Source organism: Vombatus ursinus, unplaced genomic scaffold, assembly GCF_900497805.2.
Source record: "Vombatus ursinus unplaced genomic scaffold, bare-nosed wombat genome assembly UNPS02014808.1, whole genome shotgun sequence".
Classification (NCBI taxonomy): domain Eukaryota; kingdom Metazoa; phylum Chordata; class Mammalia; order Diprotodontia; family Vombatidae; genus Vombatus; species Vombatus ursinus.
Genome location: NW_020954586.1, coordinates 3,701,517 through 3,728,107, shown reverse-complemented (window position 1 = coordinate 3,728,107; position 26,591 = coordinate 3,701,517). Strand labels below are relative to the sequence as shown.

The following is a 26,591-nucleotide window of genomic DNA, read 5'->3' as shown; positions in this document are numbered from 1 at the left end:
TCAAGTTTCCAGGATGGTGGGGCCGTATTTCCCAAGTGGCATGAAGCCACGGCTGCCCTGTGCTGGGACCACGAGAGGCACGAAGCCCGAGGCCTGAGAGAGCCAAGGGAAGGAGGTGGCGACTGGTGTGGTGGTGACAGTGGAAGAGGGGGGAGTCAAGGCGTTTGGTAAGTAAGGTAGGTACTTGGTGAGGAAAAAGAAAGGGAGGAGAGTGGGGAGGGGATCTTGTATCTGGTTTTGTTTTCTTTTTGGACGTTGGTACTGAGAAGTACAGTGAGGAGAGAGATCCCCTCCCTCTACCAATGAATGAAGTTCTGCAGCTCACAGTCTTGAACCCAGGGCCTCCTGACCTGAGGAAGGCAGGCTCTCTCCATTCCTCATTCTCTGTGGCCTTGGGTCAAGTGAGGAAGCATTTGAGTGAAAAATCGAGGGACGGATGAGGAGGACTGAGCATGTCAGGGTCTACTACAGATACCCCCTGGACAGAAAGGAGAACAGGGGGGCCTTCTGTAAAGCAAGGCTAAGCCTAGCACACAGCTCAGGTGTGCTGATGGCGGCCTCAATCATGCAGACACTGGCCAGGCTCAAAGCACTTCTTGGCTTACTTCATCCTTCCAAGAGGCCGGGAAACCAACAAGGGAGAATTCGGATCTGGATCCAATTCTCACCAGCCCGGAGAGGCTGAGCACTGTGACAGAAAGGGAGGGAGCGTTTAAAGAGCCATAACTGCCCCCTCCTCCAGAGGAAAGTCAGGGCTGCTCTGACATGCCCCCTGGACCTGGAGAGCAAGAATCTCAAAGGGCTCTGCGGAAGACATCAGCCAGGAGGGATGAGGGCTACTCAAGAATAAAATCCTGATAAGAACTCACTATTTGACAAAAACTGCTGGGAAAACTGGAAAAGAGCATGGCAAAAAGTTGACATAGACCAAAATCTTACACCACATACCAAAATAAAGTCAAAATGGGTTGATGATTTAGATATAAAGGCTGATACTGTAAGCAAACTGGGAGAGCAAGGAATAGCTTACCTGTCAGATTTATGAAGAGCAGAAGAATTTATGACCAAACAGGAGATAGAGAACATTATGAAATGCAAGATAGGTAATTTTGATTACATTAAATTGAAAAGTTTTTGCACAAAGTCAATGCAACCAAGATTAGGAGGGAAGCAGAAAACTGGGAAAGAATTTTTACAATCCGTGTTTCTGATAAGTGCCTCATTTCTAAAATATATAGAGAACTGAGTCAAATTTATAAGAATACAAGTCATTCCCCAATTGATAAATGGTCAAAGGATATGAACAGGCAGTTTTCAGGGAATAAATTAAAGCTATCTACAGTCATAAGAAAAAATGCTCTAAACCACTACTGATTAGAGAAATACAAATCAAAACAGCTCTGAGGTACCACATCACACCTATCAGATTGGCAAATATGACAAAACAGGAAAATGATAAATGTTGGAGAAGATGTGGGAAAATTGGAACACTAATGCATTGTTGGTGGAGTTGTGAAATGATCCAACCACTTTGGAGAGCAATTTGGAACTATGCCCAAAGGGCTATAAAAATGCGCATACCCTTTGACCCAGCAATACCACTTCTAGGGCTGTATCCCAAAGAGATCATAGAAATGTGAAAGGACCCACGTGTACAAAAACATTTAAAGCAGCTCTTTTTGTGGTGGCAAAGAATTAGAAATTGAAGGGATGCCCATCAATTGGGGAATAGCTGAACAAGGTGCGGTATATGAATGTAATGGAATACTATTATGCTATAAGAAATGATGAGCAGGCAGACTTCAGAAAAACCTAGAAAGACTTGTATGGACTGATGCTGAGTGAAGTGAGCAGAACCAGGAGAATGCTGCACACAGTAACAGCCACATTGTGCGATGACTAATATTGATAGACTTAGCTCTTCTCAACAATGCAAGGATCTAAGACATCTCCAAAAGCCTCATGATGGAAAATGCTATGCACATTCAAAGAAAGAACTATGGAGTTTGAATGCAGATAGAAGCATACTATTTGCTCTTTTTTTCCCTTCTGTTTTGTTTTGTTGGGGCAGCTAGGTGGTGCAGTGGATAGAGTACTGGCCCTGGAGTCAGGAGGACCAAAGTTCAAATCTGGCCTCAGACACATAACACTCATTAGCTGTGTGACTCTGGGCAAGTCACTTAACCCCAATTGCCTCACAAAAAAAAAATGTAGGTGCTGTTTTGTTTCGTTTCTTCTTTCTTGTGGTTTCCCCTATTGGTTCTAATTCTTCCTTACAACATGACTAATTTGAAAATATGTTTAATAGGAATGTGTATGTATAGCCTTTATCAGATTGTATGCCATATTGGGGAGGGAGATGGGAAGGGAGGGGGAGAAAAATTTAAAACTCAAAAACTGATCGAAATGATTATTGATAACTCAAAATAAATTAATAAAAAATAAATTTAAAAAAACAGAGTAGGCCAAATGACAAAAGAGGCACAAAAACCCAATGAAGAGAAGAATACCTTGACAAGCAGAGTTGGCCAAACAGAAAAAGAGGTACAAAAGCTAATTAAGAAAATAAATCCTTAAAAAGAAGAATTGGGGGGCAGCTAGGTGGCACAGTGGATAGAACACCAGCCCTGAAGTCAAGAGGACCTGAGTTTAGTCTGGCCTCAGACCAAACACTTGACACTTAGTAGCTGGATGACCCTGGGCAAGTCACTTAACCCAAATTGTCTTTAAAAAAAAAAAAAAAAAAAGAATTGGGCAAGTGGAAGCTAATGACTCCATGAGACACCGAGAAACAATAAAACAAAATCAAAAGAATGAAAAAAATAGAAGAAAACGTGAAATATCTCATCAGAAAAACAACTGACCCACAAAATAGATCCAGGAGGGATAATTTAAGAATTACTAGACTACCTAAAAGCCATGATCAAAAAAAGAGCCTAGACATCATCTTTTGAGAAATTTTCAAGGAAAACTGCTGATACTCTAGAACCAGAGGGTAAAATAGAAATTGAAAGAATCTATCAATCACCTCCTCCTGAAAGAGATTCCAAAATGAAAACTCCCAGGAATATTACAGTCAAATTCCAGAGCTACCAGGTCAAGGAGAGAATATTGCAAGTGAACAAAGAGAAATCATTCAAGTATCATGGAGCCATGGTCAGGATAACAGAAGATTTAGCAGCTTCTACATTAAAGGACCGAAGGGCTTGGAATATGATATTCCAGAAGGCAAAGGAGCTAGGATTGCAACCAAGAATCACCCACCCAGAAAAACTGAGCATAAACCTTCAGAGGAAAAACTAGACATTCAATGAGATAGACTTTTAAGCATTCCCAATGAAAAGACCAGAGCTGAATAGAAAATTTCATTTTCAAATATAATAAGACTCAAGAGAAGTATAAAAAGGCACACAGGAAAGAGAAATCATGATTCAATAAGGTTAAACTGTTTATGTTCCTACACAGGAAAACGATACTTTTAATTCCTAAACAACTTTCTCAGTACTAAGCCAGTTAGAAAGAGTACACATAGACAGAGAGCATAGGTGTGAGTTGAATATGATGGTATGATTACCTAAAAAAATAAAATTAATGATGCACTGGGAGAAGAGGCAAGAGAGAGGTAGAATGAGGTAAACCATCTGACATAAAAGCGGAGCAAAAGAGCTTTTACAGTGGAGAGGAAGATGGGGAGAGAGGAGAAACGTGAACCCTACACTTATAGGAATTGGCTCCAAGAGGGAATAACATCCAGACTCAGTTGGGTACAGAAATCTCTCTTACCACACAGGCAAGTAGGAGGGGAAGGGGATAAGGGAAGGGGAGGCTGACAGAAGGGATGGAGGATTGGAGGAAGTCAAAAGTCACAAGCAAAACACTTTTGAGAATGGACAGGGTAAAAGGAGAAAGAGAGTAGGATAAACAAGAGAAAAACAGGATGGAGGGAAATATGTAGTTAGTAATCATAACTGAAAAAAAGCCTCGGGTTTTCCAGGGCAGAGGAAGGGAGCAGTTGAGGGGAGGGGAGCTTGCACTGGGGGAGTGTCCGGGGTAAAGGAAGGAGCTCTGAGCACAAGGGAACACCTGCCCACCAAGTGCCCTGCTGGGGAGTCAGGAGAGGATCCCAGAGCTGAAATGCAGGCCAAAGAAAAGGCTACTGCTCCGTCACACGTGAGCTCCCAGGACCCAGAGGATGTCAGCTATGTGGCCAAGTGTAGCCTGGAGCTTCAGAGACCAAACCTGAAAAGGGCTGATCTGCCTTCACCGCCTGCCCCGCCCCCCCCAGGTGAAGTCTTTTTTCTATTGGACTTGACCTCCAAACCAGGCTTTCCAGGTGGAGTAAGGAGCCCTAAAACAGATGTGGTGGTAATAGGCGCAATGGAATCACTCTCCCTCTGACATGGGAAACCTTTCTTTCCACTGCTTGGTTTTGTCCATGAGCTGATCTTATTGGAGAATCCAAGGGTCTAATGGGGAGGTGACAGTGATGAGGAAATGAGGAAGACGAGAATGACGCCAGCACCACCACAGCCCTCTGAGGTCTGCAGGATCTTTGCAAACATCCTCTCATTTGCTCCTTACAATAACCACAGGAGGTAGGAATAAACTGAGGCAGGCGGAGGCTAAGTGACTTGCCCAGGGTCACACAGCTGGAAAATATCGAAGGCTAAATTTGAACTCAGGTCTTCCTGACTCTGGACCCAGCACTCTGACCCCTGTACCACTCAGCTGCCTGAGAGAGGAAAGAGCTACTGATCCAAAGTCAGGAGGGAAATGGATTCCGATCCTGCCTCCAACATTCTGCCAGCTGTGCAGCCACTGGCAACTATCTCCATCTCTGTGATTCTCAGTTAACTCATCTGTAAACTAAGGATGACAAGAGCTCACAGAGCAGCTGTGTGGACCTGCTAGAGCCCTCCCCAGGATGGAGGCCCTCAGAGCTTCATTCTGTGCACGAGGGGCTGCAGGATGGCAGAGGGGAGCTCCAAGCCCACCGTCCCTTACCATCAGCTGCCGTCGCTGTCCCTGGAGCCAGGGCTCCCACTTCTCAGACGACCGTCAGCTGGCAGGCCTCGGCCCTCACCGCACACGTCCGGCTTAGGGGCTCAGGCCTCGGCCTCTCGCGTCACCACTTCGGGCTCGGCTTCTGGACTGAGACCCACCTCACTGGAGCAAGCGTGCACGCGAGCAAAATGCCAGCTCGCTAACTCTGAAAAATGCTCAACGTCAGCATCAACAATGGTTTTCCAACCTGTTCTAGAAAACCTCTCCTGGAGGCCTCCCCTCATTAGGGCCCGTCTTCATGCGGGTGTCAGCTGTGCCCCCCCAGCAGGGAGGACCGCAATCCTCACCTGGGACAGAAAGGGGGCATGAACAGTGAGGAAAGGAGAGAGATTCCTTCCTCTTCCTCTCCCTCCCAACTTTCCTTTCTCAGTCGATGACATCGGCAACCTCCTGGAGGCCCAAGCTTTAAGGCAGCCCCCTTACGAGGGGCTGTCATCCGCTGTCATCCAGGTCCCAAGCACTAAGACCAACCAGGATTTCTCATCCCAGCTGCCCAGGACTGCCTGAGTCCCAAGGCCAGCACACACAAGGCAAAGGCTCTGCACCCCCTAACATGCCATAGGGGTTCCTCCCAAGGGCTGCTGCTTCTCATGGCGCTCCCCTCTTTCTCTGCCTCATACCTGTACTTTTCTCGTGAACCCAGTCCACTCTGGTCCACATCCCACACAACCTTCCAATCCCCACAGGGCAGTTTCTTTCATCCAACCTCTCAGCACCACAGGTTGCTGCTGCTTAGCCAAGCTGGGTGGCTCCTGTCAGCTGCAGGCAGCAGGGGCCCCCACAACCTCAGAGGCACGGAAGAGCCCTTCTAGCGGACAGCCACAATTCTGACCAGCAGAACTGGGATTTTCCACAGAATCAGTCAGAAGTGACCTGAGAGGCTCACGAGTCCACAGTGAGCCACTAAATCTTTCCCAAGAATGACTGTCTAGACCGTCTGCTCCCATTCTGTCCCAGTGCCACTGATTTTTTTTAATCAATTAATTTATTTTAGTTTTCAGCATTCACTTCCACAAGATTTTGAGTTCCAAATTTTTTCCCCATTTCTCCCCTCTCCTCACCCCAAGACAGCGTGTGTTCTGAATACCCCTTCCCCTAATCTGCCCTCCCTTCTATCACCTCCCCCCCTTCTCTTATCACCTTCCCTTTCTATTTTCCTGTAGGGCAGGATAGATTTCTATACCCCATTGCCTGTATATCTTATTTCCCAGTTGCATGTGAAAACAATTTTTAACATTTGTTTTTAAAACTTTGGGTTCCAAATTCTCTCCCTTTCTCCCTCCCCACCCACCCTCAATGAGAAGACAAGCAACTCAATACAGGTTATACATATGTAGTCATGCAAAACCCTTCCATAGTAGTCATGTTGTGAAAAACTGTCTCTATTTCCCTTCATCCCATCCCCCCCTCATTTATTCTAGTCTCTCCTTTGACCCTGTGCTCCTCAAAAGTGTTTGCTTCTGATTACCCCCTCCCCCAATCTGTCCTCCCTATCACCCCTTCCTCTCTTATCCCCTTCCCCCCTATTTTCCTATAGAGTAAGATAGATTTCCATACCCAAATGAGTGTGTATGTTATTTCCTTCTTAAGCCAAATCCAATGAGAGTAAGATTTATTCATTCCCTCTCACCTCCCCCCTCTTCCCCTCCATAGTAAAAGCTTTTTCTTCCCTCTTTTTGTGATATTTTACCCCATTCTACCTCTTCCTTTCTCCTTCTCCCTATACAATCCTCTTTCACCCCTTAATTTTCTTTTTTAGATACCGTCTCTCCCTCTACCCTCATACTGACAAAGGTCTCATGAGTTACAAATATCATCCTTCCATGTAGGAATGTAAACAGTTTAACTTTAATAAAGTCCCTTATGATTTCTCTTTCCTGTTTACCTTTTCATGCTTCTCTTGAGTTTTGTATTTGAAAGTCCATTTATTTCTTTAATATGAGGCAATTGGCGTTAAGTGACTTGCCCAGGGTCACACAGCTAGCGTTATGTGTCTGAGGCCGGATTTGAACTCAGGTCCTCCCGACTCCAGGGCTGGTGCTCTATCCATTGCGCCACCTAGCTGCCCCTAAAGTCAAATTTTCTATTCAGCTCTGGTCTTTTCATCAAGTATTCTTGAAAGTCCTCTGTTTCACTGAATATACATTTTTTTCCCCTGAAGGATTATAGCCAGTTTTGCTGGGTAGGTGATCTTGCTTGTAATCCTAGTTCCTTTGACCTCCAGAATATCATATTCCAAGCCCTCCAATCCCTTAATGTAGAAGCTATTAAATCTTGTGTTATCCTGATTGTGTTTCCACAATACTTGAATTGTTTTTTTGTGGCTGCTTGCAATATTTTCTCCTTGACCTGAGAACTCTGGAATTTGGCTATAATATTCCTAGGAGTTTTCCTTTGCGGATCTGTTTTCAGGAGGTGATCGGTGGAGTCTTTCAATTTCCATTTTACTGTCTGGTTCTAGAATATCAGGGCAGTTTTCCTTGATAATTTCTTGAAAAATGATGCCTAGGCTCTTTTTTTGATCATGGCTTTCAGGTAGTCCAATAATTTTGAAGTTATCTCTCCTGGACCTATTTTCCAGGTGAGTTGTTTTTCCAATGAGGTATTCCACATTGTTTTCTATTTTTTCATTCTGTTGGTTTTGTTTTATAATGTCTTGATTTCTCATTAAGTCATTAACTTCCATTTGCTACATTCTAATTTTTAAGAAGTTATTTTCTTCAAAAGTGAACTTTTGGACTTCCTGTTCCATTGGCCAATTCTGCTTCTTAAGGCATTCTTCTCCTCACTGGCTTTTTGGACCTCTTTTGCTATTTGGGTTAGGTTATTTTTTAAGGTGCTATTTTCTTCAGTATTTTTTTGGGTCTCCTTTAGCAATCTGTTGGCTTGTTTTTCATGATTTTCTTGCATCACTCTCATTTCTCTATCCAGTTGTTCCTCTACTTCTCTTACCTGCTTCTCAAAATCTTTTTTTGAGCTCTTCCATGGCCTGGGACCAATTCATATCTTTTTTGGAGGCTTTGGATGTAGGAGCTTTGACTTTGTTGTCTTCTTCTAGTTGTATGTTTTGATCTTCTTTGTCACCAAAGAAAGATTCTATGGTCTGACTTTTTTTTTGCACATTTTGCTCATGATCTCAGCCAATTACTTGAGTATAAAACTTTTTGTTAAGGTAGGGGTCTGCTTCCAATGTGGAGGTGTACTGTTCCAAGCTTCAGGGGTTTTGTGTGGCTGTGTTCAGAGATACTTCTAGGGACCTGTAAATTTTCAGTTCTTCCAAGGTGGTATGATCAAGGGCAAGGTGTTGACTCCTTTCCTGGCCTGTGCTCTGGTCTGTGAGTGACCACAAGCACTCTTTTCTGCCTTGGAACTGTGAGGAGGATTCCCTCTCCACCACCACCATAAGCTCCACCATGCCAAGCGCTCTTCCTTGCCCCAGGACCTCCACCCAGAACTGTAACCCAGATCCAAGCACAGGCAAAGCAAGAGAATCCTGCCTCAGCACCAGCAAAGAGATCCCTGCACTCCCCCTCTGATTAGCCACTTGATTCCCCCTCAGTCTGTGGGCCAATAGCTCAGGAAGTAACCGCTGCCCTGGGACTGGGGCCGGACCTAGCTCTTCTCTCACTACGGCTGGACAGACCTTTCCCACTGACCTTCTAAGTTGTCTTTGGTGTTTGTGGGTTGAGAAGTCTGGAAACCGCCACAGCTGCCCGTGATTCAGTCCTCTGAGGCCTGTACGCCCACACTGAACTGTGTTCCTCTCCCAGCCTGGCACAATAGACCTTTCCAATCAACCATCCAGGTTGCCTTGGGCTGGACATTTGTTTCACTCTGTCTTTTTGTGGGTTCTGCTGCTCTAGAATTTGTTTAGAACCATTTTTTTTTACAGGTATTTGGAGGGGTTTGGGGGAGAGCTCAAGCAAGTGACTGCTTTCCCTCCACCATCTTGGCTCTGTCCCCCAGCTGATTTTTTTATACCAAAGTGTAGAACTTTGTGTTTGGCCCCATTAATCCCATCTGAGCAGATGTGGGCCCTGGTTGTAGCCTGCTGATGCTGACTCCATCATCTGCCGGCAATCCCTTTAAGCTCTGGTTATCAGCCCGTTGCACACATAAGCCACCTCTGCTTTTGTCCAAACCAGGGGTAAAGACATTAAACTGAACAGGCTTAATTCTCCAGCTAGTCTAACAGGTTCCTTTAGAAAATGCTTTTGGTATCACTGACATCAGAACATAACATTCTGAACACACTTTAAAAGTCTTTGAACCAACATTTAAACTGTTTTCATGCCAAGCTGAGTGAAAGCAGAAAACAAAGTGATTTCTACCCCTCTTGGCTTGAGGGATGACTCTTTGCTCCTTACTTAAAGAATCGGCAAACTAGACCCATTGAGTTTTTGTGGTCACTTTGACCAAAAATTCAACAAATGTGATTAAGGTCCCTTTGTGTGTCAGGCACTATGCTCAGGGCTAGAGCTACAAAAACAAAAGTGCCCCTGTCATCCAGAAGTTTCAGTCCCACCAGAGAATGCAACATGCTCACAAAGATGTAAAATCTGAGGGAGGGAGGAATCCAGTTGACAGGGATGGTAAGAGCACTCCCAATGAGGGGATCTGGGAAGGCTTCCTAGAGGAGGCAACACCTGGAGTGAGCCTTAAAGAAAGGCAAAGATTCTAAGAGGCAGAAGGGAGGAGGGAGGGCATTCCAAGCCTGGGGAATGGCCAGGAGAAAGGCCCAGGAGCAGAGGGTGGAATGCTGAGATTAGAAGAGCCAGTAAACCCAGAACACAGGTGAGAAGGCAAGCTGAAGTCCGGTTCTGAAGGAGCTTACGTCTATTTTAGGGGCAGGAGGGAGTCACTGAAAGGAAGCAGACAGGTGAGGGGAGGGAGAGGCCCTGGCAATCATCCGTGAGGGGCTGAACCAATGGTGGTGGGGTGGCTAGCTGAGTGCAAGGAGACCCCAGATTCCAGAGATTCCAGAGATGCCAGGGAGGTTGAACTGATGGGACTCCGTCACTGATCTGGGGGGTGCCAGGCCTGGTCCAGTCAGGATTCGAAGCAGCAAGCCCTTCAATAAAAAGCTCTCACCGCCCCACCCCAGGTAAAAGATGACCCACCGAGAAGTCAGAAACAGTCCAGGAAAGTGAAAGCAGGGAAGAGCCCCCTCAAGGAGACTGAGTAGGGGGAGGCATCCTGCTGGATACACAGGAGAATTCTATCCAACTCTGAAAGTGCCCACACTTCACAAACTATCCTCAAAAACCACCAGAAGCTTTTTTATGAGACAAATATAGTCCTAATACCTAAAACAGGGAAAGATAAAACACAAAAAGAAAACTATTGCTCAATATCATTAATGAAAATTAACTCCAAAAAAGAAAATCCTATCCAAGAAATCATTTGTTATGATCAAGTGGGATTGAGACCAGGGATGCAAGGATGGTTCACGACTAGGAAAACAATCCGCACACTTAATCATGCTAAAAGCCAAAATATCCACAAACACCAGATTATCTCAATAGAAGCAGAAAAAGTCTTTGTAAAGTACAACATTGTTATACTAAAAACCCTACAAAGCATAGGCATAGAGGGACCTTTTCAGTCGTGTCAGATTCTCCATGACCCCTTTTTGGGGTTTTCTTGGCAAAGATAATGGAGCGGTTTGCCATTTCCTTCTCCAGTATGTTACCACTTTGCAAATGATGAAACTGAGGCCAACAGGGTGAAGTAACTTGCCCAGGATCACACAGCTACTGTTGGAGGCCACATGTGAACTGAGGAAGATGCAGGGCCAGAGCTCTGTGCACTATGGCGCTCCCTAGTGGCTTTTACCTGGAAAGTGCCTTCTGGCCTTAGGCAGACTTACTTTGGAGAGCAGTTACTACCTTTCAAATAAACAAGCCACTCCCTTGTGTTCTTTGTTAAGTAAACTTCCCAACAAAGGAAAATCTTATCTGGGGCCTCTAGGTTTGGCCTCTTAACACTCTGTGAATACAGGGATGACTGCCTCAGGCCTTAGGGAGATGGGCCGCCCAACTTCCCAATACCCCAGAAAGCTCAGGCCAATAACAGCAACCAAAGTTTTCACAACGCTACCCACCGCCCACCCCAGCCCCAATCCAGGAAGAAAACACGCTCTGCCCTGGAGAGTCTGGAAGGCCTGGGTCTTCTGGGCCTCCACCCCATCCTGGGCCAGCCCAACCCCTCTCAGGGCCCCCAGGCATCTTTGTGAGCCTAAGGGACTGCATCGCTGCAGAAAGTCTGCACACCAGACATCCCTGCACTAGGAAACCAAAGACCCAAGGAGAGAAAGAAAACCTTCACTGGAAGAAGAATCTTCCCTGGGTCCCCTCCCTGGGGTGTGAGAAACACAGTTCTAGCAGCAGGCTCTAGGATGGAATGATGGATGGGCCCCGCAGGAGGGGCGTGCGGCCACCCCGACCATGATCAGGGCCAGCCATCCATGGGGTCTAAGGCAGGGCTGTCAAACCCCAATAGCAACAAGCAACCCCAATTTCACTTGCTCTCTCTTATGTTTTGATGTGGATTTTGCTAGCTTTCATCAAGTTCAGGGCACACTTGGGAAGGCTATTATAGCTGGCCTCCCATCTGACACCCTGGTCTAAGCCAAAGGCTTGCTGGGCCAAGCATGAGTTCAGTGAGATGCCAAATCCAAAGGGGAGGGTGGGATACAAACATGGTGGCAGAGAAGCCCTGGAGACCAAGGAATGATCCTAGATGGCCGAGTTTCCAGCTTGGGCAATCATAAGAGTCAGAGCTACAGAAACATGGACATCGAGGGGGAGCCAGGGTTGCTTTGGAAAAGAAGAGGAGGGAGGAAGTATGCACTAAATTCAATGGTAAGACACATAAAGTTTTGAGAGAGGACTCTAAGTCTCCCAAGTAGAAATAACCCTGCAAGGCAGATGGAAATTCAGAACTTGAACCCGGCTTAGAAGTGAAACTGGCTGGGTCTGAATGGCACCAACTCAGAACTGGAAGAAATGAGGGGTGAGACAAGACTAGCTGTACAGCGAATGGAGCAGAAGGCCCCAAATCACGTCTTCTGGAGAGCCCGCAGTCCTGAGAAAGGAAAAAGAAGTGAACTCCCTGAAGGAGAGGTCCAAGGGGACTCAGATCTCAGTGTTTACAGGGAGAGGGGGCAGAGTCAGTCATGGCCTCACACCCACCTCCTGGCAAGCCTCGCTACTTCTGTCTTAACTGAGACCATCCAGCCACTGGCATCCCTTCCTGGTCACCAAGTACAAAGAGACAGGAGGAGCTCCAGCCTCTGTCTAAGGCTTAGCCAGTGGGCCACTGCAGGCAACTCAGAGGCAAGGCAGCTTCACTCAGAGAATCAACTCAGGGTGTTCTCAAAGTACGTCCTTGCTGAAGAGTCTTTCCTGCTACAGCTAAGAAAAGCTCCCTGTGAAAGGATGACCTACAAGTATCTCCTTTCACTCCAATATGGAACCTGGATGAGTCAGGACCAGCCCAGAACCCCTCACTTTACAGAGAAGGAGACTGACCAAGGATGCCCACGTGGAAAGCGTGACAAAGCAAGTCCAGTCTGATGGGGGACCTGTGGGTCCAACTGCACGTGGAAGGGTGTGGACAAGTGTCTCAGCCCTGCCTCCATTAGCACTCGGAGGCCTGGCAGCGCCAGGTTCTCTGGCACCCTACTGTTCCATATTCTTTTACTTCTGAGCCATAATTTTTTCTACTTTTGAGCCAACACTTTGCACCTTGAGCACACTCACCGTTCCTGGTCTTGTGAAGTCAATGCTCTGGGCTAAGCTTTGCCTCATTTGGTTGCTGAAGAGACGAACGCAAACGCTCTGCAGATATTCTGGCGTGATCTACAGTATGGACATAAGTGCATCAAGTTAGGGGGAGAAAAGGCCCTCATTTCCTTGGCACCTGTGGGTGCCACTGCCCCATCAGCTCTCCACAAAGGGGGCAGTCAGACCACACGCTTCCAAATGTAACTCCCTCTCTTGAACCCAATTGTGGGGTGAGGCAGAACAAAATACTATGTTTAATAAGAAAGAAACACGTTGTTCTATTTCAGACTTCTGCTAATGTGGCTCTACTGCCTATATCTGATGTTTCTGTAACCTTCAAAATTCATCAAGAAGTTGAGTTTGCCTTCTTTGGTTTAATTCTGCTAATGAAGTTCTCAACTGCCATAACTTCTCGTCACTGTCTCTGTTGGAACCTGTCCGTGCCACATGGTCCAGGATTAGAAAGGCTTAATAACTCATAGTCTGTACATCTCATATTCAGCTCTAGATCCACACTGGCTTGGAATCTAGTTCAAATTATGGTATAAGAACAGATGACAATTCAAAATGATAATCAGAGGCTAAAATCAGAGTTAAGAAACTCACTGACTGAACAGGAGCTAGATCTTTCTGAGCCTCAGTTTCTACATCTGCCAAATGAGGAGGAAAGAATACCTGTAGTAGCAACCTCCCACGTGAGAGCCTGGGCCAAGCATCTGGCAAATTTCCATGTGCTATACAAATGTCAGCTAAGCCCATTTTGGTCATCTCTGTGCCTTTTAGAAGCAGCAACACGTGTCTGATGTCTGCTACACCCAGGGGAAATCTGGAAAAGTGGAAATGGCTACAACTCCCTCTGACCCTTTCGCCACCGGCCCCCAGGCCGCCAGCTGGGCAGCAGTCTGCTCAGACCACAGGGTCAAGAAGAGTACTGCAACTCCATACAGCTTAGTTTCCATTACAGAGTCCTCCCCCTTGAGTTTGATTCAGATGAAGGTTCTGAAACCATTTCTATCTATGTGGGAAGTCACACTCCCTCTTGAGATGAGTTCTACTGCTTTCTGTAGCCATATCTCCTAGGATATTGGATGGAGAACCAAGAAGCCTTGGGTACAAGTCTGGCCTCTGACACACCTGGGCAAAGGTTTTCAGATCTTGGTGCCCCAGGCAAAGCCCTAAGACAGTGCCCATCTGCACTGGAGGAAGGTGCTTTCTATTCAGGAGCTCCTGGTACCAATAAAATCACTGGCCCATAACAACATTAACCAATAGATAGTGTAGTAGGCTTACAAAGAGTGATTCTGTGAGATGGAGAATGTAAAGATTGGGACTGGAAAAACACCCCAACGACAGGGAAGAGATCTCAGTGAAAGGGAGCTGGCCCAAGCCAGGAGGGCACCCGTTTGCTTCCCCTTTGCTGACCGCCACCCCCACCACGAAGGGAGGGGCCAGTGTCAGACACAAGAGCACCTTTTTTCCCTCTCCTCTAAGTCGCTCGACTGCATATGCTGAAACAGGGCATGGGAAGACAGCCCCAACATAGAAAACAACTCAAGGGGCAAGGAGACATGTTTGACTAAGAAGACACAGAGGCAGAAAGAAGAAGGGCTGAAGTCTTGATAGAGATCCTGGGTACCTCCTGACAGACATGCTTATCTAGCAAGTGGGGTGAGAAGCTGATGTGGCTGTAAAAGACCATCTCATTCAGGGCACTACAGAGGGACAAAGATTATCCCCATTTTACAGATGTGGATACCAAGGCCTTCTAGAGGCTAGACAGGGTCAGAGCTAGGTCTTCTCCCTCTGACCCTGAGTTCACGTCTGGGCACCAAATCTGGCCAGTGGTGTGGCCCCAGGTTGGGTCACTTCACTTCTCCCTCTCTCCCCCTCCATTTCCTCACTTGTAATGTAGCTGGTATTTGTGTCCCCACCCCAGAGGGCTGCCCTCAGAGACGCAGGGACCGTGACGCCTCCCTCGAGATCCCAGACTCACCATCTTGCCGCTCACGGTGGCCTCCAGAGAATCCACTAACTCGGCCGTGACCCCGATGAGGTTGTGGTAGTCAGCCTGGATCTTGTTGTAGCGTTTCAGGTAGGTCATTGTCCTTCGCTCGGCTTCCACCAGCTGCTGATGCAGCTGCTGCAGCATTTCTGGAAAGGGAGTATGGACATCAACGACAAGCCAAGCCCCAGGTCCAGACTGGTGCTCTGATAAAAGGGCAGCATCATCTTTCTCCACGGAGCATTCTGTGAGCACAAATATCTCCCTCATGCCTCCCTGTGGTGGGGAGATGACTGACCCTGGGTCCTCCAAGGGGTAACAGTGGACTCTAGGTTCTGGCAGAGTCCACTCTGTTGGATGATCAGCTTGCTGAGGCCCACCCTAGCTCGGCACAACAAGGCTCGTCCCCAGGAAGCCAGCCACCAGGTGATTATTGGCCGTGGTACCCCAGGAAACAGAGAAAAATAAAAATGCCATTCAGTCCCATGAAGCCCCTTTTACTTTGGCAGGGGCAGAAGTGGACAAAGGAGCAGCAGGACCTCTGCTTATGTTTTGGGATCAATAAACATCAATGTACCTGCTGGTATTCTAAAGAGAAGATCACTGCCCAATAACCAGTCAGGCGATGCATCAACGGAAGGACTCAATCACACTGATCTCGAGGTCCTCCCTATAAATGAAACCAGGTGATACAAGGACAAATGGAAGGAGTGGCGCAAGGCCTCCTTGGGGACACAAACTGAGGAACTGGTGGATTTCGCTGTATTTGGGGCCCAAAGACAAAATGGGGCGCAGCCAACATCTGCTGCAAAGGAGGAGGGCTCTGTCTTACCCATCCCTCCAAACCAGGTCCACATACACTTCGAAACGTTATTTGAAATGTCCCTGACTCTGTTTTGCTTCCACAATTAAGATGTTGATAGGCATCAGCTAGAAGAACTTTAATGAGAAGGGGGAGCAGAGGAGGGGAGGGAAAAGTTCCCTGCAGAAGATCTTGAGGATCATGCAACAAAAGCCCACCCATTTACAGAGGACTCAGAAGTCTCCCACCCACACGGCATGAACACGTTCAAGGAGAAAGTATGGAAACATGCTGGGCGCCAAGTTGGCTTGTTTGTTTCAATGAAATTGACTTTATCTCAGAAGAGATGGCGGCTCAGTGAGGACAGGAAGCATGTGGGTTTCATCTTGGTAGTCACAGTAGGAAGCGGTGCTGGGTAAATATTTATTGGACTGAAGGTCAGAAACAACCCTCCACAGGCAGATCGTTGACTGTTTAGGTCAAAATCAAGGCCAAAGGAGGAGAAAGGATAAAAGAAGTTAGGAAAATGCTGGGTATGATTACAACTGCTTCACCCTAACCTGCTTAAACACTAATAAACCTCTTTGAAAACCTGAAAGCCCTATATAAATGTCAACTCTTTATTATTATTATTATTATTCTTGGACAGACACCAAAAAATACGATTAAGATCAAGGTGGAGGCCTTTCTGATCACTATATCCTACAAAAGTCTAACTAACATAAAGTGCTCAGCACAGAAGGGAGGCCAACAGAGCCCAGAAACCAACTAAGCCCACAAACACCTGACTTTGTCACCAAGAAGAGATGTTTTCCAATCCAGGACAATACCAGTGTAGAGTAAAAACTCAATTTCTATCAGTAGCTGACACTGCTGCACTTGAAAAGTTTGTTCTCTCACTGGAATCTCCCAACATCCCTGTAAGATCGGTGTCATTCTCTCCAGTTTATTGAGGAGGAAATTCTCTGGCATGAAAACTCCCTCAAACAACACAAGGTGGTGTCAGTTGTCTGGGGCTATCCAGGGTCAGAGGTAGGATCTGAACCTGGATCTTCCTAACTCTTCATCCCTGCATTCTATCCACTAGGACAGAGTTTCTTTACTTTTTGTGCATCACAGACCCTTGGGCAGTCCAGTGAAATCTATGGACCCCCTCTCAGAATCATACTTTTAAAAAATTGAAGGGAATGCTAATTTTCAGTTAGAGTGGAAATAAAGATGTAATTTTTTTTTTCATCCAAGTTCAAAGCCCCCTGGAAATCCACCTACAGATCCTAGCAGGAGGATATCCTCAACAGGAAAGGTGAAAACAGGCAGGCTTTTGCAAATGATTTTCCATAGCAGACCATCTCACAGTCACATAACTGATCAACAGGTTTAGAGAATATAAGATCCTACTGTTTAATTACAAAAAATAGTTTGACTCAGTACAGCAAAACCCAGGCTTAAAGACTATCTTGCAACAAAAACTCACTAATGCCTTCGGTCTTTGAAAAAGACGAGTGCACATCCTTCCAGACAATGGCAGAGCACCTGGGAGGGTGTTCATTTGTTTTCTATCTTGCTTAATGTTGATAATAGATCTTAACATAGACATGAGATCACTACTCAATCAAATACAACAGTCACGTTGGCTAGTTCTTCCTCCTTCCCTTTTTCCTTCCCTTCCCTTCCCTTCCCTTTTTCTTCCTTCCTTCCTATCACCTCACTCCTAACATTCAGTGCTCCTTCTTCCTCAGTTGAATTCTTCTACCCTTTGGGCAGGTTAGGATCCCCTCTGTCTTGTGTTCTCTTGAGGCACTGCTAGTATTTTAATGAAGACCTCATTCTCCTTGATCAGCTAGAGAGGAGAAAGGTGTTCCTCTAGCCCTCTGACATCCTCTAGAATGGGCATTAACGTATACTTTGGGCAGAACTAGTTTCTTCGAGGACAGAGTGAAGGGTCACAATGGCTAAATTTCCCCTAAAACCTCTTCTACAGAATGGCCACAGAAAATGACAAATTGAATTCTGAGTAGAAAAGCCAACAAAAAGTCAAAGTGAGCCTTCGTTCCAGCCCAGGGAAGCTTAGACAGAAAGAGAGGTTTGCAGATATTGGGGGAGGCCTGGCTAGGAGCACAGTCTTCGGGTTATAGAGGAGGTGGCAGCTGCAACACCACAGTCAGAGCACTGGGCATGCCCAAAACACAGGGAAAGCGAGGCAACTGAACGGTTGGGCAGAAAGAGATCCCAGGAGGCCCCTCTACTAGCATTACTCACAGGATCTGGTACCATTGGGCTGCTCTGTAGACTATTAGCCAGATCTCGGTCTCAACTCAGGGTGGAGAAGAGCAGTCAAGGGAGCAGGGGCCCTACTTGGGGACCCTACTGGGTCTGGAATACGATATTCCAGAAGGCAAAGGAAACAGGATTACAACCAAGAATAACCTAGCCGGAAAAACTGAGTATAATCTTACAGGGGGGAAAATGGGTATTTAATGAAATTGAGGACTTTCAAGCACTCCTGATGAAAAGACCAGAGCTGAACAGAAAATGTGACATTCAAACACAAGACTCAAGAGAAACATAACAAGGTAAACATGAATGAGAAATCATAACATAAGGGACCTAAGATTAAACTGTTTACATTCCTATACAGGAAAATGAAACATATAACTCCTAAGAATCTTATCATCACTAGGGCAATCAGAAGGAGCCTACTTAAAGGGCATGGGTGTGAATCTATTACGTTGGAATGATCTCAAAAAAAAAAAAAAGAATGGGAGAGTGAGAAATAAGGAGCCACTGGGAGAAGAGGGGGAAGGGTAAGAAAGAATTATCTCATAAAAGAGGCACACAAGGAAGAGTATTACAATGGAGGGGAAAGTAGGGGGAGGCCACAGGAAGCAGGAAACACTTGAATCTCGCTCTCATTTGAATTGGTTCAAAGAGGGAAGGAAAAAAAGTGTGTATGTATACATGGGTATACATACACATAAACACACATATACACACACAGAGTTGAGTATAGAAATCCATCTTACCCTACAGGGAAGTAGGAGGAGAAAGGGCTAAAGGAATGGGGAGAGATAGTAAGAGGGAGAGTAGATTAAGGGAGGCAGTGATCCAAAGCTAAATAGAATTTTGAGGACGAGACAGAATACAAAAAGAGAAGGATAAACAGAGGAGAATAGAATGGAGGAAAATACAGTTAGCAATCATAACTGTGAATGTGAATGGGGTGACCTCACCTATAAAATGGAAGAAGATGGCAGAATGGATTAGAAACCAGAATCCAACAATATGTCATTTTTAAGAGACACACTTGAATCAGAAAGACACACATAGAGTTCAAATAAAGGGCTGGAGCAGAATCTACTATTCTTCAGCTGAAGTAAAAAAAAAAAGTCAGAGGTAGCAATCATGATCTCAAACAAAGCAAAAGCAAAAACAGACCTAATTAAAACAGACAATCAGGAAAACTACATTTTGATAAAAGATACCATAGACAATGAAGTAATATCAAAACTGAATATATATGGAGCCAAGATGGCGGAGTAGGAGGTGAGTCTCTCTTACCCTCCCCTATTAACCCCTGAAAGCCCAGAAAAATCACCTCAGGAAAAACCCTGGAACAGCTGAACCAGAAGAAAGGTGGGGTGCAGCAGTCCAGTAGCCCAGGTAGCTTGAGGAATTAACTTGAAAGGCCCCTCTTACCTTGGGGGAAGGAGAGCAGTATAGAATGGGAGGCATCCCAGCAAGCTAGTGGAAAGTCCCACCTCAACATACCAGGAAGAGATCTTGAAGCCCAGGTGGTAGAGCAGGCAAACACCAACACCTGGACCCCCGAGTGCCTCATTGAGGGTGGGGGAACTGGTAGAAACCAGTTCAGAAAACCACCAGGTGCCTCGGCATTCTACAGCAACCAGCTCTCCCAGTGCCTCAGCAAAACTAAGAGAAGCAGCACTCCAAGGGGCCCCAAGTGGATAAACCCCTTACAACGTTTATCTGAAAGGAGCTGAAGAAAGCAAAAGGAAGGAAAAGCCCTGGGTGAGCAGGAAATCTCCAGGAGCCACACTACCCAATCCTACCCCTAGAGTTCCAGTGTTGCTGATTCCAGCCCACCACCAGGTAAGCTGCCAGACTCCTACAGCCTCCAACTGCCAACATGGGAGGCCCCAGCTCACAAAGCCATCGACTAGGCCCTAGGCTCCCAACACAAGAAGTTTGGGTCAGAACCCTCTGCTCCCCAGCAGGAGAGCCCAATCTCTCCAGGAAATAAGCAAACATCATGAGTAAAAAGAAATGTACAATAGATTTTTATTATGGGAAGAGTGAAGATCAAGGCAGAAATTCTGAAAAGGATAACATTGTCAACAAACCTACATCTGGAACCTCAAAAGGGAATATGAATTGGTCTGAAGCCCAAAAAGCCTTCTTAGAAGAGCTCAAGAAGGATTTTAAAAATCAAATGAGAGAGGTAGAAATAAAAATGGGAAAAGAAATGAGAGGTATGCAAGAGAGAGTCAATAGCTTGGAAAAGGAAGGACAAAAATTAACTGTAGAAAACAAGTCCTTAAAAAATACAATAGGCCAACTGGAAAAAAAGTGCACTGAAGAAAACAAGTCCCTAAAAAAGACAATTGGCCAAATGGGGAAGGACATACAAAATCTAATAGAAGAAAACAACTTGTTAAAAATTAGAATTGAGCAAATGGAAGCTAATGACTCTATGAGAGAATAAGAATCAGTCAAACAAAAACAAAAGAATGAAAAAATAGATGAAAACATAAAATATCTCATTGGTAAAACAACTGACCTGGAAAATAGACAATTTAAAAATTATTGGTCTACCTGAAAATCACGATGAAAAAAAGAGCTGGACAGTATCTTTCAGGAAATCATAAAGGAAAACTGCCCTGAGGTCTTAGAACCAGAGGGTAAAATAGCCATAGAAAGAATCCACCGATCCCCTCCTGAAAGAGATCCCAACTTGAAAACACCAAGGAATATAGTAGCAAAATTCCAAGATTACCAGGTCAAAGAGAAAATACTACAAGCAGCCAGAAAGAAACAATTTAAATATCATGGAACCCGAGTCAGGATTATGCAGGACCTTGAAGATTCTACATTAAAAGACCATAGGGCACGGAATACGATATTCTGTAAGGCAAAGGAGCTTAGATTACAACCAAGGCTCAACTACCCAACGAAAATGAACATAATCTTTCAGGGAAGGAGATGAATGTTCAACGAAATAGGGAACTTCCAAACCCTCCTGATAAAAAGACCAGAGCTCAACAGAAAATTTGATCTTCAAATACAAGACTCAAGAGAGACATAAAAAGGTAAAAGGGGCAGAAAGAAACAACATGTTATTAATAAGGGCAAACTGTTTACATCCCTACAAGGGAAGATGACACTTGTAACCCTTGAGAACTGTATTGTTATTATACCATGTTAAAGGGGTATACATAAAGGGGGTGGGTATAAATTGACTTTGATGTAATGATGAAAAAAATCTAATCAAGTGGATTAAATGGATCCAAGTGAATTAATCTGATCTAACTAAGAAAATGTACTGAGAGAAAAGGAAAGGAGGAGGCAGACAAGGGTAAATTATATCACAGGAAAAGGCACAAAAACCTATTACAGCAGAGAGAAAGAAGGGAGGGAGATGAGCATCGTTTGAACCTTACTCTCATCAGATTTGGCTCAAGAAGGGAATAACATAATCAGTTAGGCATAGAAATCTAACATGCCCTATAGGCAGTAGGAGGGAAAAGGGGAAAGAAAAAGGAGGGGGTTAATAGGAGGGAGGTGGGACTGAGGGAGGTGGTGGTCAAAAGCAAAACATTAGTGAGGAGGGAAAAGGAGAAAGGAGAAAGAAAAGCATAAACGGGGCGGGGGGGAGATGGAGAGAAAGACACAAATAGTAATCATAATTGTGAATGTGATATATGAATATAATGGAATACTATTATGCTATGAGAAATGATGAACAGGCAGACTTTAGATAAACATGGAAAGACTTGCATGGTTTGATGCTGAGTGAAGTGAGCGGAACCAGGAGAATGTTGTACACAGTAACAGCCACACTGAGTGATGACTGACTTTGATAGACTTAACCCCTCTCAGCAATACAAGGATCTAAGACATCTCCAAAAGCCTCATGAAGGAAAATGCTATCCACATCCAAAGAAAGAACTATGGAGTTTGAATGCAGATCAAAGCATACTATCTGCTATTTTTTTTCTGTTGTGTTTTGTTTCCTGTTTCTGGTGGTTCCTCCTATTAGTTCTAATTCTTACTTACAACATCACTAATGTGAAAATATGTTTAATAGGAATGTGTATGTATAGCCTATATTAGATTGTGGGCTGTCTTGGGGAGGGAGATAGGAAGGAAGGGGGAGAAAAATTTAAAACTCAAAAGCTTATGGAAGTGATTGTTGATAAATTAAAATAAATTAATGAAAGTAAAAAAAAAAAAAAACAAACTGAATATATATGTACCAAATGGCATAACATCCAAATTCTTGAAGGAAAAGTTAAATGAATTATAGGAGGAAAAAGAGTAACATTATACTAATGGGGGAACTCAATTTACCCTTCTCCAAACTAGACAAATCTAAGCGTAAAATAAATAAGACAGAAGTTAAATAGATGAACAGAATTTTAGAAAAGTTAGACATGATAGACCTTTGGAGAATACTGAATGGAAACAGAAAGGAGAATATCTTTTTCTCAGCTGTACATGGAACCTTCACAAAAAACTGACACTTTATTAAGGCATAAAAACCACAAACAAATATAGAAAAGCAAAAATATAAAATTTAGGGGCAGCTAGGTGGCACAGTAGATAGAACACAAGCTCTGGAGTCAGGAGGACCTGAGTTCAAATCTGGCCTCAGACACTTGACACTTACTAGCTGTGTGACCCTGGACAAGTCACTTAACCCCAACTGCCTCACCAATATATATATGTATGTATGTATATATATATAATATATATATGTATGTATATATGTATATGTATATATGTATATACACACACATACATATACATATATACACACACATACACATATGTACAAAATGCATCCTTTTCAGACCATAATGCAAATGAATACATGTATGTATGTGTATGTATAGAGACACAGAGATAGAGATATATAATGTGTGTGTGTGTGTGTGTGTGTGTGTATTTAATAAGGGCTTTTGAAACAGACTAAAAACTAATTGGTAACTAAATGATGTAATCCTAAAGAATAAGTCAAAGAACAAATCACAGAAAGAATCAATAATTTCATTAAAAACAATGACAATGATCAGACAATGTGCCAAAATTTGTGGGATGCAGCCAAAGCAGCACTTAAGGGAAAATTTGTATCTCTAAATGCTTACATTAATAAAGGAGAGAAAGAGCTGATCAGCGAATGCGGCATGCAACAAAAACCAAAAAAAAAAAAAAAAAAAAAAAAACTAGGGGAAAAAAAAACAAATTAAAAATCCCCAAATATAACACTAAAACAGAGATCCTGAAAATCAAAAGAGAGATTAATAAAATTTGAAAGTAAAAAACTACCAAACTAATAAATAAAACTAGGTTTTATGAAAAAAAATCCACAATAAAATAGATTAACCATTGGCTAATTTAATTTTAAAAAGGAAAGAAGAAAACCAAATTACCAATCTCAAAAAAGAAAAGGGTGAATGAACAACCAATGAAAATGAAATTAAAGCAATTACTAGGAACTATTTTGCCCAATTATATGACAATAAAACTAACAATCTAAGTGAAATGGATGGATATTTACAAAACTGTCCAGATTAACAGAAGAGGAAATAGAATACTTAAATAACCTTATCTTAGAAAAAGAAATTGAACAAGCTATAAATGAGCTTCCTTGGGGGGTAGGAGGGAATCTCAGGACCAGATGGATTTGCAGGCAAATTTTATCAAACACTTAAAGAACAATTTGTTCCAATACCATGTAAACTGTTTGGGAAAATAGGTAAAGAAGAAGTCCTACCAAATTCCTTCTACGATACAAATATGGTTTTGATACGTAAACCAGAGATAGCAAAAACAGAGAAAAAAAACTATAGACTAATTTCCCTAATATTGATGCAAAAATTTAAAATAAAATAATAACAAGGATTTCAGGAATAAATCACAAATATCATACACTATGATTAAGTTGGATTTACACCAGGAATGCAGGGCTGTGTGAATAGAGAGAAGGCGGTGGAGTCAGGATGTTGCAGAAGTAGAAGGTTGGCCAACATTTGGGAACTGACTGACCCTGAAGGTTCTGAGGCCATGAACTTAGGTAACTAGAAGAATGGTGTTGTTTCCAGTAGGAAGAGGAGTGTGTTTGAAGGAAACGGTAATGAAGTCTGTTCTGGACATGGTGAGTTTGAGATATAGTTAGGTACCTCTTTCTATCTTGGGTTTTGCTTTCTTCAGAGAAGGAATAAATTTTATCTTTTTCAGTCTAAAGCTACTTCTCCCTGAAAGAAAAGAGGAAAGGAAACTCACTCATGTTCCTAACATCCCCATTTCTGTTGGGAATATCATCATTCTTCCAGTCACCTAGGTCCACAGCCTCAGAGATCATAAGGAGTCCTTTCTCTCTGTGGAATATTAATACTGTCCCATCTACCCAGCGGGTGGGCTGATCTTTTCCTTGTCCTTGTCCCCAGTTTTGTATTAAAAAGACACTGTCCGGCTATCCTTAGCATTTGTTATAACTTAGCTCGTCCTAGCTCTCAGGCTTCCTGTGCCTCTGAGTCTGGGCCTGGGCTCCCTGCCCACACTTCCTTTGAGATGTGTCCTTTAAGACTTAGTTTCATTTTTCTATGAAGCCACAGGAGTCGCCCCCTTTTCTTCCTCATCAGGATAATTCAGGTCATCAGAATTTTTTCTTGAGAGCCTCCCATTGCTTTAGAGCCTTCCTGCTTTTCGCCATCTCGGGCTACAGTATCTTTTTCCTTTTTAATGTGGCTCCCAATTCAAAAAGGACCCAACCAAGAGGACCTAGAGATGGAGGGAGACCTCAAAGTCATCTAGCCCAACCTACTCATTTTACTGATGAGTGAAGTGAGGCCCAGAGAGCAAAGTGACTTCCCCAAGGCCACAAAACTAATCATTACGAAGCACGCTGACTCTTTGGACTCCAAATCCCCAGGGCTCATTTCATTATACCACACTGAGGATGTGTGTGTGCCTATAATCCACATCTCAAGTTAAAACAAACAGATTCTTGGTAATATTTCACTAATATGACCAAGAACTCCATTAAAATATCACAGAATTTCTAATATAAAGACCTTTTCATCGTAAGCTTTACTCTTATAAGACAACTTCATGAGGTTGTCACTGCCTTATAAAGTTTTCATCAGATACATCTCAATCATGGAGGCTGCTTGAGTAAATCTTCCCAAGGACACATCCTGCAGCATACTGTGAGCTCAATGACCACTGCCCTGAACGGTCCAAGCCCATCAGCAGGCCACAGTGACGTGCCAAGGTCTGCATGAAAAGACGTCCAAAGCCGGGGAAACAACAAGTCAAGGGGCTGCTTCTTCATCGCCATTTGCAAAGCACGAGGGAGTCCTTCTGGAAAGTGTGGATGGGGACCCAGAACCTAAATATATGATCCCATCTCAAGTCCACAACAGACTTGTACCACCTCTTAGAAGCTGGAGAGATCTGGAAGGTTGGCAATTATGAGCCAAATTTTCATGGCCATTGTTGACTGGACCATTTTAATAAAGGCACACCGGCTTTGCACAGAAAGTACACTCACATCCCCTCAGTGAGAAACAGACTCTTGACTCTTCCCATAAACTCCTTGGCAAGCACTCAAAGTGATCAACTTTGCCCCAGAGTACTAAACATCGACATGACAGTTTCTCTGCTGTCCACTTTTATGGGGTACTAACAACACAACCAAGATGCCTTGCTGTAAGAATGAAATTTAAATAGAAACAGTCATACTAAAAGCTCTCTGTCATTTTAAAAATCAAGTTCTTGGCTCTATTGTTGAAAAGTTTCTAAGCATTTTCATATTCCAACTGCAGCTGCATCAATCTATTTGTGCTGAAGCCAAAAGAATCATGTGCCCAGCTCTAAGTAAAAATAAAAATTGTATACGGACTGCTACCAGGCTTGTGTTTATGAGAACTTAACCCTTTCGGTTCTAGAACTCCTGCCTCGAAGCCCTGGGGAGCTGCCTTGACTGGGGACCCCCTATCTCAGACTGGCCCCAACCTTGTTTCACTTTACCTCCTGGCCATCTTCTTGCTGACCACCTTGCTCCTCCTCCACCCCATCCCTACCTTTTACTTTTGGGACAATAATCAAATCCCATCAATACTGGCTCTGTTCCCGGAAAGGGCCTTGTACCTTTCCCAAGCAAATACCGGACCCTGGTCACCACTTCCCCATCTGCACATGTTGCCTCCCCCACTGAGCTCCTCCAAGGTAAGGACTGTCTTGGCTTTAGGATCTGCATCCCAGGAGCTTAGCATAGTGTGTGGCACAAAGTAAGTGCTTCCTTCCTAAATGCTTTTTCCTTCATTCACGGGAACTCTTTCTCTAGTTACAGCAATCAAGCAATACAAGGGACACAAAACTCAGTCCTTAGGAGTGTCCTGTTCTCTTTTTCCATGACTGGACCAAGCTTGTAGCTGACTGCTTAGCTCATCTGTGGACACAGGATCCTAAGTATAAATCCAGGTCTCTCTAAATAAAAATAAAAGGAGGCCTGGCTCCTGCCGGTGAGTCACTATGGGCAGCGGCCGGCTGAGTGAAGCCTCTGGGGCGCTTGCGAGCATGAGCATTTCGAGGTACGGTTATGTTTTAGCACCTTGAAGGAGACAGACCTCCAACTAGGAATCACCCCACTCGACTCACTGGGAGATTTACAAAACCACAGTGAACCATTTAA

At 44.2% G+C, this 26,591-nt stretch overlaps 1 protein-coding gene across 4 annotated transcripts in view; it reads right to left on the bottom strand.

Annotated features, from left to right (window-relative positions):
* ARMC9 (armadillo repeat containing 9) overlaps positions 1-26,591 on the bottom strand; it is a 143,821-nt gene that overhangs the window by 90,527 nt on the left and 26,703 nt on the right. For all 4 annotated transcript variants that reach the window (XM_027875238.1, XM_027875240.1, XM_027875239.1 and 1 more), the window contains 2 exons: positions 14,845-15,002; positions 12,828-12,926 (listed from right to left, as the gene is read on the bottom strand). In XM_027875238.1, coding sequence (XP_027731039.1) covers positions 12,828-12,926; positions 14,845-15,002 — 257 coding nt within the window. The remainder of the gene's footprint in view (positions 1-12,827; positions 12,927-14,844; positions 15,003-26,591) is intronic.